The following is an 18,934-nucleotide window of genomic DNA, read 5'->3' on the forward strand; positions in this document are numbered from 1 at the left end:
CTGTTTGTAGGTGCTGTTGCACTCGCAGGAGCCGACTCAGGATTGTGGGCAGTGGATGGAGGGAATAAGATGGTTTGTTCCGGGCTTCTGTACCATAGCAAAGCTGAACTTGTTCCAGCTCGTGCGACTACCATCTCCATGAAGATGAGACCATCCAAAACTGGTACAGTCCACCTTGAACATTACAGTCAATCTTTTCATATATTATGTACACTACCAACAAAAGTTCACAAGTTTGGGGTCAGTAAGTTGGTTTCTTGCCAACCCCAGACAGTCTTGTCATATGTAGAATTTTTTTTGTTGCCCTTTCAGATTCAGCTTCGAATTTCTATGAAGTGAACTACGTTGGTGAGTCTGGTGCCGCCCATTCCATGTATGACATAGTTGTAGTTGCCACACCTCTCCACCAGGGCATGTCTGACATCAGCTTCTCAGGCTTTTCTCCTCCCATTCCATCCCACTTCCCTGGCCGCTACCATCAAACAGTGGCCACGCTGGTCCACGGTCTGCTCAATGTGTCCTATCTGGGCACCACAGAGAAGCCGGAAGACTTCTATGTTTCTGAAGTCCTCACATTAGAAAACAAAGCCTCCGAGATCAACAGCCTGAGCTCTCTGAACCCGGTGAAGATCCCCAAGGGTTACTCCCCCAGCCCTGCCAGTCAACGCAAAGTTTGGAAGATCTTCTCCTCTCAGCCACTTTCTCAGCAGCATCTGCAGCAAATCTTTCTTTCCTGGGACTCGGTGTTCGAGAAGCGCTGGCTCGCGTACCCCTCCTACAGCCCGCCGAACCGCAGGACGCCTCCCTTCATCCTCCATGATCGCCTCTACTACCTCAACGCCGTGGAGTGGGCGGCCAGCGCCATGGAGATGAGTGCCATTTCTGCCCGTAATCTGGCCCTGCTCGCCCACCACCGCTGGTACGAGCAGACGGACAAAATCAACCAAGAGGACCTGGACACCAGACTCAGAGGTGAACTTTGACAGAGGAGCAGTGCGGTTGATCTGAACTACTTTGGGTTCATAAGTAATAAAATCTCGTACGGAGATGAGAGACTGTATTAATGAAAGGTAGACCTGTGCTATATATATATATATATATATATATATATATATATATATATATATATATATATATATATATATACACATATATATATATTTTGGTATATTACCCATATATTACAATATAAAGCACAAAAATATACTCTTATATATATTTATATATTTGAGTATATCAGACAAGTAGTATAATATCTACAGTCTCAAAGGCTACTTGTTTGATATACTCTTATATATATTTATATATTTGAGTATATCAGACAAGTAGTATAATATCTTGATATCTTGCTATTAATAAACAGTAATGATTTTTCACAAGCATTTTAATTTTTTTATCAATCCTGGAAAATATTCCAGATAAATTTATAAAAATAGGCTACAATACAATATTGATATTTATCATGATATTCATTTACCATTAATGGGGAAGGAAATGCTTTCCACATGTTTATTAGACCTTGAGAATGAAGGTAAACATAACTTTGTTTATAATTAAATTCCACAGAGGAGCTACGTTTTAATTTAGGGCCCCATGAAATGCATTTTAATTTTCCCTAAATTCTGTGTTTTCCATTTGATTTCTTATGGATTCTATGTTCTATGATTCAGTACAAATTTATCATAAAAAATGGTGTCTAGTGAAATGATTTTCATTGAAGGTCTTTCAGTTTTAGTTTCAGCTTGTATTTGACTGTACTTTTTCTCAAATGAAACTGATTAATGGATTAATCCATATTGAGTAAAAATTGACCAGAGCTTATCATCATTATTAACATAAATTTTTTTTATCATAATCTCAATATGATATCACTTATCGCCCGGCGCTAGTTTAGGCTATTTATAGAACGTGCTTGGTGGCGACTCAGAGACTCCATGTGGGCTACCACGTGCCACTGGTCTAAAGTAAAATAAAATAAAATAAAAATTTCTCTTACAGACTGGCTCTGACTTTCGGCAGCTTCTCCAGACTGTAAATCAGGGCAAAAAGTCCTGCAGTGTATTCCAGCCTTTACAAATTATTAAATTATTACAAAATAGACTTCAAAAAAAGAAAAAAAAAAAAAAAAAAAAAAAACAAAAAAAAAAAAACAAAAAAACAGCAAATGTTTGCTTCAGAAGTACTAAAATGAAAATAAAAAAAATAAATACTGTGAAAATATATATAATCCTAAAGTTACACTTCATCAAATGATTATATATTATATCAGAAAAACACTTTTTTTTTTTTTTTTTGTAGATTGTTAAATGTTTGTAAATGTTCATTTCAATCAGGCCACTTACGGGTAAATCAAGTTTGACAGAGTACCAAGCCATAGAAAAACGAATTATTCAACATCAGTTTTGTACACTGTCTACGTTAATCTTTGTGGGTGAATCTCTTGAAACCTGTCAAGAACATGCACTGTAAAATCACAATTCTATGTTTCACATTCTAAAACTCTTGGAATTCCTCAACAATATCATAAGGTGCAGCAGATTCTCACATGCATTAAAACATGTCTAATGATGAATTATGTCAAATATCAAAACATACAACTAACCCATGTATATTCAAAATACATTTCAGCATATTGTAAAATCACAATTAAGCAGTTTTCCATTCTCATTAACATCTGAATGTTTTTTTTTTTTTACCATATTACTAATAGAAATATTGTAATAAAATCACAAATTAAAAATGGCATAAATTTAGGCAAGGCAAGTTTATTTATATAGCACATTTCGTACACAATGGTAATTCAAAGTGCTTTACATAAAAGAAAGTAAAATAATCATGAAGAAAAATAAGCAATTTTAAAACTTTGAAAATGATTTACGACTGTACAACAAACACAACCATTGATAATAAGTTACATTTTTTTGCAGTGTTTTGTGTTATGACCTGGACATGTTCTAGACAGGCTTCAAGAGATCCACTCTTGTATCTTTTAGGTACATTTTAAGAGGAGCAACCCTAGATGCACTGTAAAAGTTCACAGTAATGGTGACCATTTATGTAATAGATTGTGGCTATAATGTCTACTTAACTGCTTGTGATGAGACGCTGTATGCAGGAGTGCTGTGATTAGCACTATACACTGCTCTCTCTCTTCCTCAATGAAATGGAACTTTTTTTTTCTTTTTTTTTTTTCTTTTGCACAGACAATTACACTCCTGGCAAACTATAAGTATTAATACTACTAACAGATGAGTTGGGGCTTGATATGTTTCTGAATTTCTGACTATATTTTCCATGCAAATGAGCCTTTCTGATCACTGATTTGCTTGTAAATGTTGCCTTCCTGGAAAGCAACATATTCCATTCTGTTTATGATTAATGTTTTTTTTGTTTTGTTTTGTTTTTTTTAAAGCAAGGAGGAACAGTGTTAAAAAAAGAATGAGTGCTTTTATAAAAACAAATGGATGCTGGTTAAGAACTTGTATTGATATTGACAGAGCTTAAGAATGAGAATGTTATTGATTGAAGATCTGTTTACAATTGCAATAGTAGCTAATGTCTTAAAATGTATAATTAAATGTCCTTGTGTATAAATATGAATAATTCTGTCTTGCTTACCCAGTCTGTTCATTGTGCCCCATGTAGGCTTCGAATAGTAAATGGAGGGCTACATAGTGTAGCTTCTCTTTGAGATGTTACTTACATGGGCTGCGTTTCTCAAAAGCAACTATTGTAACCAGTTGTTAGGGCGGAATTCACAATGATTTCTAGAGTGGCCTGTCTATATTTCATAATTTTGACAAAGGTTTATACTCAGCTTGATTTATGAATATACCACACAACTTCATATTCAAGTTCTGCTGTCTACAGCATAAATAGTGTTGATTCACAATTTTATAGTTTATTTTTGCAATTATCACTGGCTGACTTCACATGATTTTCTAGTTTAAATAATATAAAAGAAAAACCCTGAATTATAAACAGCACTTTTTTGGCAAGTTTGCTGTAATGCACTTCTAAATGCAGAAAATAACTTTACACTTGCGTTATAAAATATCTACTATCTTCTATTGTATGGACAGGCGTGGTCACATTTACTGTTGTTAAGTGAATTGGCGTGGCCAAAATCGTCATATCAACAAGAAACTCTGGAATTTCATTGAATAAACAAAAAAGAAAAAGTGCTGTGCTGACCAACATAAATCTACTTGGTTGGAAAGTGACTTCTGTGTGGGTCTGCTTCATACATCACTACACTATTCTCCAAAATTTCACTGTGACCCCACCTTAACTCTCTCAGAATACATCTACTTGAGAAAAAAGCTGTTTACAGTGATGCACCATTTACAGATGTTCTCGAGTTCAGTTTCATTGGCGATTACTTTGGAATGCATGAATATTATTAGCATGTTAAATATTTTCATTATTGAAAAATATGCATAGCAGAAACATTTTGAATGACCTTTCATACAAGCAATGGGATAGTGATTATCAGAAAAAAAACAATTTTCTAAATTTATTATAACAGATTGAAACAAAACAAACACAATAAAATCTTTCTCATGTAGTTACTCCAGGACGCCATAGTGCTTCAGTGATTTTATAATTACAGTTTTCCTGCATCAGTCCTCCACAACCAGAACAGTTTCTGTCTTTTATTCCAGAATGAGACTCAAATCATTATTTATATCCAGTTTCAGATACAGTGTTTCCTTCCAAAGTCAGCTCTTTAGTCTCAGGGGTTGTGCTGTCTGCTGTGCTCTGTGTCTTCGATAAACTCCCATAAATCGTCATGGCCTGAAGACAGAAGAGAGCAATGAGGTGTACATGCCAACTAGGGACATGGTTGCTATTATAAGGGAATATTATGTGCTATAAATATATATGAATGAAGCCACACCTGAGTGACCATGCTGCTGATGTCTCCTGTGTTGGAGGGCAGTAAGATGGTGTTGGACTCCTTGGCCAGGTTGGAGAAAGCAGAGACGTACTGTTCGGCCACAGTTAAAGATGCTGCAGCATTTCCATTCTGTACAGATACAGTTATGAAAGGTCAAGAAGATGCCTTGATAATGTTTGTCTCGGGTGTAATATTATATGAGTTTATACACAAGATTAATAGTGTGGTGATGTATAAGTGTGATTCGTGTTCTTCATGATGAGGCGAATCAGATTTACTTGTCGAGTGAGCGCCTCGGAGAGCAGCCGGATAGCTTTAGCCTTTGCCTCAGCTTTAGCCAAAACAGCATTAGCTTCACCTGTATGCGGGAAAAACAGAATGAATTTTAACCATTTGATTTAAATATCATTCATATTAATAGTACTATTATTTATAACATATTAAATGACTTGTTTACTATTAATTACTAGTATAATTATTTATCATTTTATTATAAATCATTTTAACCACCAATATCAACAAACATAAGAATTATTTTGTTTATTACTTGTATATTTGTTGAGTATTATTAGATTTATATTCATTATTAATAACAATTAAATCTAAAATAACAAATGTGTTTTTATTGTTATTATTATTCATAAGAATCAATTAATTCAGTCAACGAGAAACGGCATTCCCGACCCATTTTATTTGTTATCCGACATTTCCAGATGAAACCGGATATTCAAATGTAAGAATTGTACCATTAATGTAAACCAACATACAGTACCATCATAAACCAACAGACCATGAGGCCTTTATTGTTAATATTTTTTGTTTTTGTTAATATTTTTTCATTTTAATTTTAGCTGAAACTTTAGTAATTTTATGTGTTATGTCATTTTTAAAAGTTTTTATGCCTATATAGTTTGAAATTTTAGTTAGTTTAGTACTTCAACTTATATATACTAAATAAAAATGAGAAATGCCTCCACAACAACCAGAAAAAAAAAAATTTATTATTACTTAAATTAATAATAATAATAATATTACTTTATAAATACTTTGTAAATGATTAAAATAAATAATAATAAATAACAATTAAATAAAATAATTTTATTTTAAGTAATGAAAATGTTATTGTATGGTTTTATTTTACATTAACAATAATAACTCTTGTGGTGACATCAGCCAAAATAGAAATACAGCTGCATGAATCGTTTACAAGACAGTTTTGGTACAATTCTGATTTCAGATTTGACTTGAATACCAAAAACCACATTTTATTCTATTACTACCATTAATGGAAAGCCCAGATATTGAGTAAACAACCCACCAGCAGCTCTGTTAATCTGTTCAGCCTTCTCTCCCTCAGACGCCAGAATCTGAGCTTGTTTGCACCCCTCGGCCACATTGATGGCCGCCTCCCTCGCCCCCTCGGACTCCAGAACGGTGGCTCTCTTCTTCCGCTCGGCTTCCACCTGAATGTGATTCATGTTATATCAGTCATATGACTGAGAGGTGATCATTTTAGTCTTTTTGGTCTGTAAGATTAAGTTAAAGAGTAAATGGTCGTACCTGCATTTGCATAGACTCTTTAACCCGTGGAGGAACGTGAATGTCTTTGATCTCGTATCGAAGACATCGAATCCCCCATTCATCTGACGCCTGGTTTATTGAGTGGACAATATTAGAATTCAAAGACTCTCTTTCCTGTCGAACGACAAAAGTGATCCTTGAGCACACAAGTGAAAGGTGAATATGATAGTGTGTATATCACTGAGAAACTGTCTGGCATTCATACTCTGAACACTTTGTCCAGGGTCAGTTTTCCCAGCTCTGATCTCATGGTGGTCTGTGCCAGCTGGGTGACGGCATATTCTGGGTCCTCCACTCCATAACTGGCTTCAGAGGAGAACAAAAGCTCACTGTCAGAGAAAAAGCCTAAAGAAATACTGGCAGAAAGCAGAAAAGTACTTGCCTTAAACGGGTCGAGTATCCTGAGATATAAAACTCCATCTATCTGCAATGTCACATTGTCTAAAAGCATAACAACATGATTTGATTCATTTCAAAAATCCATAAAAGCAGGAGTGGAAAAGGATCCCAACGGCTGTGACTTACCGAGGGAAACTGCTGACTGCTCTGGCACATCTATCACTATCTCTTTAAGGCTTTGAACATATTTAACTCTGTCCAAGATTGGAATTAGGAAGTTTAGACCCTGCAGGAAACAAAAAAATCTGTTGTCTTGATACCTGGAAATGATTCAAATACAATATGAAGATGTTCATAACTCACTGGTTCCAGGATTCGGTGGAAACGGCCCATCCTCTCCACCACCCAAGCTTCCTGCTGGGGTACAAACAGGACCACGGTGTTCACAGGGAGGCTGGAAGCCCATCGCTGCGGAGCTCGGCTCCCCCACAACACAGGCACGGGCTGCCAGGAATGCTGTACACATAATAAAGTATAAAATAATATAATATAAATAATAATTCCTATACTAATTTATATAATATTATGTGTAACAATTATTTGTATTATATTTATGAATAATTGTAACCATTAATAAGAGTAGTAAAATGTTTGTTTAAACAAATAAAACAGTCACACATTATAAAAAAATACATAGAATTTATTAATTATGAAAATGCATTTAGTCCAGCCTTTGAGCACTTTGCGGCATAAATGTGTGTCCAACCCATTCTTGTTTACAAATTTAGTTGTTGAAGTTGTATTAAAACTAAATCTGGACAATACTTGACAGGTGAGTTGACATACTAAAACATGGCTAATCTCTCAACTTTTTTTTAATTAAGTTAGGGTTAAGTTAGTGTTTAGTTTTAGTAGATTTAGATTTATACTTCAACTTAATTAAATGAAAAGGAGTACTGAAATAAACTGATTTTTTTATAAACTTTAATTTGAATGTAATTTATTTCAATTCTATTTTATTAAAGTTCATGTTTATTCTGTTTGAAGTAATAAAAGTATAGAAAAAAAAAGTTTTATATGATTTTACTTTTCATTAACAAAATAACCCTGGGGACATCAGCAAAAACGTGAATCATTCACAATAAGACATTTTAACATTTTGGGTCAATTTTGATTTCAGATTTGGCTTGAATGCCCTTAAAGTATCAGTTTCTGGTAGTAGTAAGTCATTCTGACCTCAAGCAAGCCAACAAACAACAAATAAATAAATCATTTGATTATTAAATAAATTATCTTTAAAATAACCATGTGAGCAAAATCATTTATATTCCTTTGATTTCGTAGTGAACTTTAATAATTAAATATGTGACCGCATTCAGTGTCAAGCAGAGCTACACGTGTGTTACCTTCAAAAGGCCGCTCCCCGCGCGACACACCAGCGTCCTGAGCATGCTCAGCTTGTAAGAAACCAGATGATGAAGAGGTCTGAAACAAATCAATTAACTCTTCTCGCGCTTACAGTACAAACGTGACCCTCTTACAGCTGCGGAAATCAAGTTCACCATTGTGCGTCTATCACAAACCTCCGCGTCTGCGAGGGAAACAAATGCTTTTATAGTTTGGTACCGGGAACACCGGGAACCGCCTCTTACTGAAATCTGAGTGTGAAATATTGCACATTAAATTATAGCATTGTTAGAAAAATTATAACACTTATAAAACATGTTCTAGACTTTCATAAATCCTGTAGTACTGCATCATATATATATATATATATTATATAAATCCTATAGTACTATATATATATATATATATATATATATATTTTTCATAAGAGAGTAGAAATGATAGTTTGTTGTGATGGATGTGCAATGTTGTTAACTACAACTAAAACTATTACAATTAGTTTTCATAACTGAAATGAAGATAAAATAAAATAAAATATAGAGATCTGACAAAAGGTATACAAAAATTACAAATGTATTTTTTAAAAAATGTACTACTTAAACCAAAACTGATAAATAAAGCTAAATTGAAATATATATCAAAAAATAAAAAAATATAAAAATGACAAAAGCACAAAATTATTAAAACTTGAAAAAGATGAATATTAAAATAAAATCTAATTTTAAATATGAATAAATAAAATAATAGTACACTATATAATTATATTATAAATAGTGTACAAATTATATTAAAATAATGTGTTCACAGTCACAGTGCTCTCCATTCACAATAGAGATTGGGTAGAATACCGCATTATAAATAAAATAATGCAAATTAAAATCAAAACGTGATTTTTTTCTTTCTTTCATAAATTCATATATTTTATTGGCTTAACACCTGGGTCAGATTTGACAAAGGCTCAAAGGTGACTGCAGTTTTATTTATTTATGATTTATTTATTTAGCACAATACAACGGCAAATAACAGAAATATTAACTTTATTAGTGTTTGACTTAACTGTACATTTCTACAATTATGTTTACAAAAATAAAACAGAAAAGAACAACAACAAAAAGGGTAAACTACTGCAAAAATAAATAAATAAATAAATAAAAAGTGCTGGGGGGTAATAATATAAAATCAGAAAAAAAGGTACAATCAGGTATAAAATTATCAAATAAGTGTCTTTGAAATCATGCACTTTTAAGCCTATCTATATAGACTTTTAGATTATAATGATTTTTCATCCAGAGTCTCTAATACTGTCTATGCACAGCCTTACTTCATAAAGTGGGCTTTTATATATATAAATTGCATTTATTTGGCCAAACTATAATTGATTAAATACAATCACTTTTTATCCTCTTTTAAATATTCAGTGAAGCACATGAAGTACATTTTCCCATAAAACTGAGAGAGGTCTTGAGTACTGAATATTTTCATTGATACATTTCTGTAATCTTACACCAAAATACAATTGAACAATGCCAAAATATTTATCCAAGTTTTCTCAACACTCATGTTAACAGGTCAGCGTCACACCTGTGGTCATAACCACACCCCTTAGTTCACCCATTGGTCAACAGTCCAGCAAAGCCCGCCCTCTGGGAAGCCCCGCCTCTTATTGGGTGAGATTCCTCACAGACAGGTTGGTCATGGCGATCCGCCACCTGTGGGAGAGTGTTCTGTTACTCCGTCGAGCATCCGTGCCCTCAGTAGTGCGCTCATGACGAGGAACTAACTTGTGACATGTTGGAAATGTCACCGGACAGCTGAGAACTTAGATTATAGTGACAGGATTTAACCAAGAGGAAAAACTTCGGTTGCCATGTCTCTCCTCTGCGTGAGAGGTGCGTGCTGTTTTAAATGTTTTCCGACTCACCTGTCTGCCTGCAATCAGCAGCTCTTCTGTTTCTTCAAAAGTTAAGAGGCGGGGGCGTTTTTGTAAAATATAATCATTCTTTATCTAACTTACTTTCTCTGTTTGCTGTTTTCAAAAAAAAAAAAAATATATAATGTGATGTTTGCTGTAGGGATGATAATAGCGCGAGGGAAGCAGCTTTTTGGCGTTGTGCGCTAATACACTGATATAAAGTGGGTTCGACTTTTGACATTTTGTCAGAGATTCAGCCTCGGAAATCTTCAATAATTCTTTACAAGAAACATACTGTAATAATAATAATAAAGCTTTATTGCAGACACAGGTCCATATAACACAACAATGACAAGAAACATACTGTGTTGTAATTGTTTTCAAATTTAGAAGAGAACACACATTGTGTTTTATTGGTTTTAATCTGCCTAAAGGAATTATAACTAATAGTCCTTATAATGTTAAAGTGCAGGAAAGGGACTGTCTGCAAAGTGCAAAACGAAGAGAAAAAAAGCACAATTATTCCATCTAAATGCTTCACTTGTGAAATGTATAAATAATAAATCTAAAAAATAAATCAACCTAGCTGTTTCTTATTATGTGTTCATAAAAGAACATTTAGCTGTTGGTTTTATTCACAGAAATGTAGCACAACAAAAGTTATTGAAATGTACTGGCTGAGAAAAAGCTTGCAAAGCATTACAAGGATTGTGCAGTTTACCGCCCCCTAAAGGAAGATATTGCACTTGTCTTGACCAAGTTTTACATTCAGATTTTAAATACATTAATTTATAATGCATACAGTTTGATATGTAAATTTAAATCGGTGTGTCTTGTTACCTGTACAAAGAACAATACTTACAGCCATCTTTTACTATCATATGTAAATCAGGATGCATACTATTGAATTAAATTTGAATCCGTTAACACACTTATTTTTAAACCATACAGTATTCCATCTCAACTTCTAAGGGTGTGTCTTGTTACTGGTTTCTAGAAGAACATTTTGATGGGGGTTTTAGCCACAGAACTATAATAGAGCACACACTATTGAAAATGAAACCAATACATCATTTAGTTTCAAATAAATACAGTCTTCTATCTCAGCTACAAAGGCTGTGTCTTGTTACAGATTTAATAAATGATATTTTGCAGCAGTTTTCATTTTCAAAAGTGATGCCGAAGTCATGCTATTGACTTTCAGAAATCTCTTGCGCAGCCTTCCATCGAGTCTCCAGTGTTACTGTCCCATAGAGGAATGAGCTGCAGGTGTTCTGAACGAGTACGACATTCAAAGTTATACATTATTTTAAAATCAATAAAGTCTTCTATTTCAACTTCAAAAGGTGTGTCTTGTTTCTGATTTCTAAATGAACATTTCAATTCAGGTTTTACACTCATATGTAATTCAGGACACATGCTATTGAATTAAACAGTAGGTTTCTTGAAGCATCTCGTTGTCGCAGTTCTTCTGGGTTTATTTTCTCTCAGTTTGTATGTCATTCCAGACAGACGGATGATGATCAGATCAGATCTCTGTGTGGAGCACTGCCTGCTGTCAGACAGAAATCTCACTGGAATATTACAATTAATGGCAAAATGTAGAAATAACTGACTTAAAACCATTTTTAGCTGGTGAAAATACTTGTGAAATAAATAAAACCACCATCAAAATGTTCTACTAGAAACCAGTAACAAAAGACACCCTTCGGATTTGAGAAAGAACACTGCATGCATTTTACATGAATTTATTAACAGATATGAATTTAATTCAATAACATGTATCCTGATTTATATATGACAGTAAAACTTGCATAGAAATGGTCTTCTAGGATACAGTAACAAGACACACTTTGAAGCTGAAATAGAAGACTGTATTGAATTTAAATGAATTTATTAAAATATTTTGAATGTCAAATTCACTCAAAACATCTTCCTCTAGGGGGCAGTAACACTGGAGACTCTTTGGACGGCTCCAAAATTGATTTTTGAAAGTCAATAGTGTCACTTCTTCATCACCTTTGACAATGAAAACTACTGCAAAATGTTCTTAACGAAATCCGTAACAAGACACAGTCTTTGAAGCTAAAATAGAAGACTGTATTTATTTTGAACTAAATGATGTAATGGTTTCATGTTCAATAGTGTTTGTTCTATTATAGTTCTGTGGCTAAAACCACCATTTGTCTAATCTGTAACAAGACACACCCTTTGAAGCTGTGTAATAAAACTGTGTGTGTTATAAATCAATTTATTAAAATGTATATTTTCAAATTCAAGTCAAAACAACTGCAAAACAACTCTTTGCCAGCATTGTCTTATTTGTTGAATTTCAGCAGCATGTTTTCTGTTATAGTTCTGCGACTAGAACAAATATAAAAAATATTCTTATGAAAACAATAACAAGACACACACCATGAGGTTGATACAGGTGAGGGTATTATTTTAAATAAATTTCTTTATTGGTTTTAATTTCAATAGCGTGTACTTATTTGGTGTCATACTTCCGTTAATATAATGAAAAAAAAAAATGTTCTCACAAGGACCTGGAATCAGCATACTGCATAACCACTGGATTATGGAATACTTATGCTTTAAATGTTGTTTTTCTTTTATTAATATATTTATTAATAGTAATAATATAATAATAACCACTATTACATATCTTGTTTACAGTATTTCTTATTTTAAAATCAAGTGAGCATTCAAGTGTTTGTCTTTATATCTTTCAAAGACCTTGGTTGCACAAATTGCTCTTGTTTTGTTAATTATAAAAAAAAAAACATTCCGCAACAAAAAAATAATCGTTTTATCATTTTCATGTACTTTGTAGACGGTCCCTAGCGCCGCTGCTAGACTCTTTATGTTTCGCAACAAATCGAGGAGAATTAAAGTTCAGTTCTACATTCTATTGTTTTTCAGATAAGCCATTTTTTTATATAATTATTCTCATCCACTAAGAATTTATTGATTTTTTTTTCTACAAAACAACCTTAAACCGGTCTCTAATACAGCTGTCTAACATCCAGCGTCAAACGTCAAACCAACTTTATATCGGTCTCTAATACAGCTTTGCAGCCCAAACAAGACAGTGCAACAATAAATATATTTTTCTAAAATGATGTGAGGTATATATAAAAAAACAAGTAATATTTCTTAATATTACATAAAGTTTTTTAATATGAAAAAAAAACATTTGGTGTTGGTGTTATTCAGAACATTATTATAACATTACAATTTAATAGCAAATAAGGGAAATAAAGAATAAATTAGATTTATTGCAAAAATGCATAGCTGAAACTTGGAGTGTGATTTGAATCAAAAAAACTAAATGCAAAATTATAAATCTTTAAATACTTTAATATTGTTTGTAATGTATACACACACACACACACACACACAAATACAAACACACACAAATACAAACACACACAAACACACACACACACACACACACAAATTCTAACATTTCAAATATTGAGTTATGGATTTATGTAAATTAAGCATTGCATATATATATAAATATATATATATATATATATATATATATATATATATATATATATATATATATATTATACATACACACACATATAGGCCTATAATATATATATATATATATATATATATATATATATAGATATATATATATTATATATATATATATATATATATATATATATATATATATATATATATATATATATATATATATATAATTTTTAAAAATTTATTTAATTCTGTAGATTCCCTATGAAATAATTTAATTAGTATTTAAGTAATTATTATTTACTCATTTTTAAATTCAAAGTAAATTATTTATTCAATTAAAATGTAATTATTTTATTAACAATTTACACACAAATTATACATAATTAAATACTAATTTATTAAATACTAATTAAAATTATTGCATCTATTTATTTAAACCAGTAATTGTATCTAATGTAACATTATCTATTAAATTAAATATTAAAATATAAACATTATTTCATACATACACACACATAACATGTAAATATTATATCATTTTGTTTACATTTTAATATTTAATATTAATTGAATGTTTTAAATTGCATATTTTGTGATTTAATCGAGTTGTTAACATGCTGTAGTTTATAAATAAGGCTGGCTCATCAGGTCCTCTTGAAGGAAAGAGGATCAAAAGCATTGTGTCATGTGTTCTTATACTCCTTCAGAGACACACATACTCTTTTTATCTTTGGTCACTGGCCAGTTGCAGGTCAACATCTCCATCATTTCCTCTCATTCTTATCAATGCTCAATCTGCTCCAGTGGCAATGCTAGCTTTGCTGATTGCAGTCTTTGGTGAAAGTGTCTCTGCTTAATGTCCACACAATATAGCTTGAAGGCTGAGAGGGTGAATGTGGGGATGGGATGGGGTCCGTACATCATCTACTAAGAGGTGCAGGTTAATGTTATTTAAACAGTGACTGGGCTGTTTGTACATTTTAAAATGGGTCTGAATCTTATGAGGAAGAGTTTTAGTTTAGTTTTAAACTTAAAGGAGTGGTGACTTGATTTAGGTGCCACAGCAGGATTTATTGGCAGCACACATGCCTTCCTTGTTAAAGGGAAACCATTTACCACCACAACAGATGGATTAAAACTCTTTCTTAAGAAACACATTCACTGAGGACCTCCAAACAAGTCAATTATTCAGAGAGACATGTTTGGAAATGTTTGTGCAGGAACCGGACTGTGATTAAACTACTTAGCGTGTCTCACAAGAGCTTTTATTTCTTTGGTTTAAGGTTTAAAAGGGCACAGCACTTTTCTCATCACGTTTGCAGTTTCCTCAGATTTCACAAATTACACCTTTCACACCTTTTGCACGAAATGTGCTTGCATTTGAAGTTTGGCTTTGTTCGTTTTCAGCAATTTTCAGCATCATTACTCCAGTCTTCAGTGTCACATGATACCTTCCTTCAGAAATCATAATGATATTCTTAATTTCAACAAAAAAAAAATACTATAACATAATAAATTAACATTTATTACAAATCATATTATTGAAGAATTATTGCAAGAACAGTGAAACTTTTTTTTTTCAAGATTTTTTGATGAATAGAAAAGTTCGAAAGAACTGTGTTTATTTGAAATCCAAATCTTTTGTAACATTACAGATGTCTTTTCCTGTCATTTGATGAATTAAATGTGTCCATTCTAAATAAAAATAGTATTTATAGTATATATATATATATATATAAGATCTATATATATATATATATTATATCATATATATATATATATATATAAAAAACATTTTTTTAACATAATAAATTAAAAAAAATAACAAATAATACAAATCAAAAAATAATACAATAATTAAAAGAATATAATGTATTTAAAATAAAATATTATTGAAGAATTATTGCAAGAATATAGTGGTATTTTATTATGACAAATTACATTTTAGTGTGACATTTTATATGTATTAATATAAAATGTATTTAACATAGATTTAATATATATTAGCCTATATAGTTATTTTTATATGGTAACTTTTTGTATTTATCGTATATTTATTTAATTTATTTGTATTCATTCGCACAAGTAGCCTATACTGACATACTCAAAATGCATTAACTGTAAGTATAGTTTTTGTATAATGATGTTGCAGGACCTTAGAAATGTTTTTCAAATTTCATATTTTTATCAAATGAAGTGAATGTGTACAGATCTCTCCTTCTCGATGTAGGAAGCAGTGAACACTAGGTAGGGAGCTACTATCTTTCCTAGTGCAGTAGGACAGCCTGAACTTAGCACATGTTGTAGTTTGTACAGTAAGAACTGTCGTTTAGCTGATGACATAGACATCACCCAAATATCGTCTTCCGTCATGTATTAACTGTGTTTACACTAACCTAAGAAGCATTCTGGCCTTCCTGACTCACCGTCCGCCTCTTTCATCAGGATCACGGTTTTGTTTTATTATTTACTGCTGTTCAGACAAAAGTCCTATCTCCATGGTGATGTCATTACACACACAAATGAGCGATCTCCACGCACCCACGTAAGACAGACACAAAGAACGGCCGTGTGGGGTCACATGGTCTTATGTTTGTTAGTGTGTCCAGTTCAGTTCGATCTCGAGACACGTTTGTTGTGGCTTTGCAGAATAATTGAATTGGTGCACGTTTGCAGACATTTATCAGATCGGCTTTATTACAGCCATACAGGCTGCTGATCTGCTGCCGTCACGGTTTAATTAAAGAGATAAAAGAGTTATTGATCAGGTGGCTTTGTACACGTGTGTTGATGGATGTGTGTATTTATGGAGCATGCATGGATGACTGGGTTTTAATGCATTCACTTGCAAACTCATTGTGACCCCCTGATGTGGGAATGAAGGTGATGTTAGTACGTTTGAATCATTTATCGAAAGCAGAGAATGCATTTTGTAATTATTGTTCAGCAGTTCTGCAGAATTAATTACTGTAGGCACAGAGTGAGTCATATGGTTGTATACATATATTTTGATGTTTCTTTTCTATCTATCTATCTATCTATCTATCTATCTATCTATCTATCTATCTATCTATCTATCTATCTATCTATCTATCTATCTATCTTGATCTATCTATCTATCTATCTATCATCTATATATCTTTATCTATCTATCTATCTATCTTAATCATGTTTAATCTATCTAAACACACACACACAAACAAATATATACAAACAAACACAAACACACACAAACTATCTATCTATCTATCTATCTATCTATCATATCTATCAATCTATCTATCTATCTATCATCTATCATCTATCTATCTATCTATCTATCTATCTATCTATCTATCTATCTATCTCTCTCTCTCCCTCTATCTATCTATCTATCTATCTATCTATCTATCTATCTATCTATAATATTGTGTGTGTGTATAAATGTTTGGAAAGGTGGCCTACCAAGGTTACATTGATTTAATAAAAAATAAAGTAAAAGTGTAATATTATGAAATATTGTTACAATTTAAAATAATGTTTTCTATTTGAATATATTTTAAAAAGTGATTTATTCATGTTATTTTCAATGAGGTTTCCGAAATAATTCTAATGAAGTGAAAACATTCCATATAAACACTTCATAAAACAACTTTTGAAAACAGTTTACATCCCTTCAAAATATTATTGTTGTGATAACACAACAAAATAAAAAATACACTAGTAAATACAATAAAACATCAAAAAAATAAACAAACAGATCAAACTCAACAATAAAGAAATTAAAAATACCAAACATAAATTTAAAGAAATGTATAATGCTAATATATATTTATTTCAGATAAATGCTAGTACATTTTTTACAATAACCTTTATTAATATTTGAGGACCAATAATAATTAAACACCAAATCGGCATATTACAGTATAATATTGCATTGTATTACTAGTTTATGTATATGTGTGTGTATATTTACTGTTGTTTTACATTTAAATCTTACCATTTTTTGTGCATTTTGAAAAAAATTGTCATGCTGGAAGGAGAAAAGATTCAGGAAATCATGAATTAAATCTTTTTTTTTTTTTGCATTTTTGAGAAACCAATCATGCTGGAAGGAGACAGGTTCAGGAAATCATGGGAATAAACATTCTGAACAAAAAAACCCAAACAAACAAACAAACAAAACAGTTTAAACCAGCCCAAGTGTTTTTTTCTGGTCTTAGTAGGGCTGCACAATTAATCGAATTTCTAATCGCGATCTTAATTTTTAGGCTGGTTTCATTGTTTGTAATTTGTTATTTATTTATTTATTTTTCAGGAGATCGTGTTCACAAGTATATTCAGGGTTGGACATGTTTCAGAGGTCAGGCTGGAAAAGCTGGAAACTAAACGAGTGCATGGGTTTCTGATATTAGCACCCCACCCTAATAAGAGTCAGCGACATCTCAGAAAAGCTGGAAACTAAACGAGTGCATTGGTTTCTGATATTAGCACCCCACCCTAATAAGAGTCAGCGAGTTTCCACTGACACAGTGACCCATACCCCAAGGCCTTAAAGAAACCTAACGCCTGTTTCCACTCAGTTTAAAAAACCAACCACACGTTCTGATATCCTTCATCACACAGACTTCCTGTGACAAAACACACTGATCAGGAATTGTCTGGGAAACACATTTGTTGCATTCGTGTTTCTCATTGTGTGGTTAACCTTTGTCTCTCAATCCTAATCTCAACATCATTATGTCTCACGGGGCTAGTGTTCCTGCGTTCCTACTTTTGTTGTTGTTTTGGCTTTTTATTTATTTTTCTGTTTTTGTTTTGTATGTTTTTTTATTGCTTTGTTTTTACCACAAAAGCTAACTTTTGCTGGAAATCATTGATAATTTCAGATATGCTTATAATTTTCAGCCCATTCTTTAAAAAGTTTTCTTTCTTCTTTTTTTTTGTTTTTGTTTTGTTCCTTTTATTGTTTTGTTTTACAACAAAAGCTTTTGCTGGAAAACTTTTCAGATTTTAGATATGCTGGCTTATAATTGTCAGGCCATTCTTTAGAATTTTTTATTTATTTATTTTTTTGCTTATGAAGGATTGTGTTGTTGTTTTGTGGTGTTTTTTACGCAAAAACATTGACCATTTCAGATTTGCTTATAATTTCCATTTTATTGTATGTTTATCATTTGCTCGATTCTTGTGTGTTATTCATGATTTCCCACTCGTGTGGATTGTGGGGCTCACAAACTTACACCCTCACTTGGACTAAGTCTTGTTGTATGGCTGTCAAACCATCTTTTTTGCTGTCAGTCTCAGAAGATATTTACCCTTTA

General features: G+C 32.2%; 3 protein-coding genes across 6 annotated transcripts in view; 2 read left to right on the forward strand and 1 right to left on the reverse strand.

Annotated features, from left to right (window-relative positions):
* The window catches only part of LOC109052061 (prenylcysteine oxidase-like), a 6,581-nt gene extending 5,467 nt beyond the window's left edge, over positions 1 to 1,114 (forward strand). Inside the window, exons 6-7 of the mRNA XM_042764834.1 lie at positions 11 to 163; positions 313 to 1,114. Of these exons, the coding sequence (XP_042620768.1) occupies positions 11 to 163; positions 313 to 983 (824 nt within the window). The 3' untranslated portion in view covers positions 984 to 1,114. The remainder of the gene's footprint in view (positions 1 to 10; positions 164 to 312) is intronic.
* Positions 1,115 to 3,409: 2,295 nt separating this feature from the next.
* On the reverse strand, positions 3,410 to 8,419 carry LOC122146405 (stomatin-like protein 2, mitochondrial). 2 transcript variants are annotated; one of them, XM_042764835.1, is made up of 10 exons: positions 8,227 to 8,418; positions 7,184 to 7,336; positions 7,007 to 7,106; positions 6,864 to 6,922; positions 6,687 to 6,788; positions 6,461 to 6,595; positions 6,219 to 6,363; positions 5,179 to 5,258; positions 4,901 to 5,029; positions 3,410 to 4,797 (listed from the first exon to the last, which is right to left on the reverse strand). In XM_042764835.1, exons 1-10 carry the CDS (start codon positions 8,269 to 8,271, stop codon positions 4,681 to 4,683), a joined length of 1,065 nt encoding a protein of 354 aa, XP_042620769.1. In that variant the 5' UTR covers positions 8,272 to 8,418; the 3' UTR covers positions 3,410 to 4,680. The 2 variants fall into 2 exon arrangements, with proteins under 2 accessions (XP_042620769.1, XP_042620770.1); XM_042764836.1 differs by lacking the exon at positions 5,179 to 5,258 and having other exon boundaries at positions 8,227 to 8,419.
* Positions 8,420 to 9,885: 1,466 nt separating this feature from the next.
* Positions 9,886 to 18,934, forward strand: part of LOC109051206 (protein unc-13 homolog B-like) — an 80,532-nt gene continuing 71,483 nt past the window's right edge. For all 3 annotated transcript variants that reach the window (XM_042764837.1, XM_042764839.1, XM_042764838.1), the window contains exon 1: positions 9,886 to 10,116. In XM_042764837.1, the coding sequence (XP_042620771.1) occupies positions 10,095 to 10,116 (22 nt within the window). In that variant the 5' untranslated portion in view covers positions 9,886 to 10,094. The remainder of the gene's footprint in view (positions 10,117 to 18,934) is intronic.

This window comes from Cyprinus carpio, chromosome A10 (genome assembly GCF_018340385.1).
Source record: "Cyprinus carpio isolate SPL01 chromosome A10, ASM1834038v1, whole genome shotgun sequence".
NCBI classification, from domain to species: domain Eukaryota; kingdom Metazoa; phylum Chordata; class Actinopteri; order Cypriniformes; family Cyprinidae; genus Cyprinus; species Cyprinus carpio.

Coding starts and splice junctions, on each gene's coding strand:
- LOC122146405 (XM_042764835.1), bottom strand. CDS start 8,271: ATGCTCAGGACGCTGGTGTGTCGCGCGGGGAGCGGCCTTTTGAAG. Junction 6,596..6,686: donor CCCTGGACAAAGTGTTCAGA/GTATGAATGCCA, acceptor GTCGTTCGACAG/GAAAGAGAGTCTTTGAATTC. Junction 6,364..6,460: donor AAGAGTCTATGCAAATGCAG/GTACGACCATTT, acceptor AATCACATTCAG/GTGGAAGCCGAGCGGAAGAA.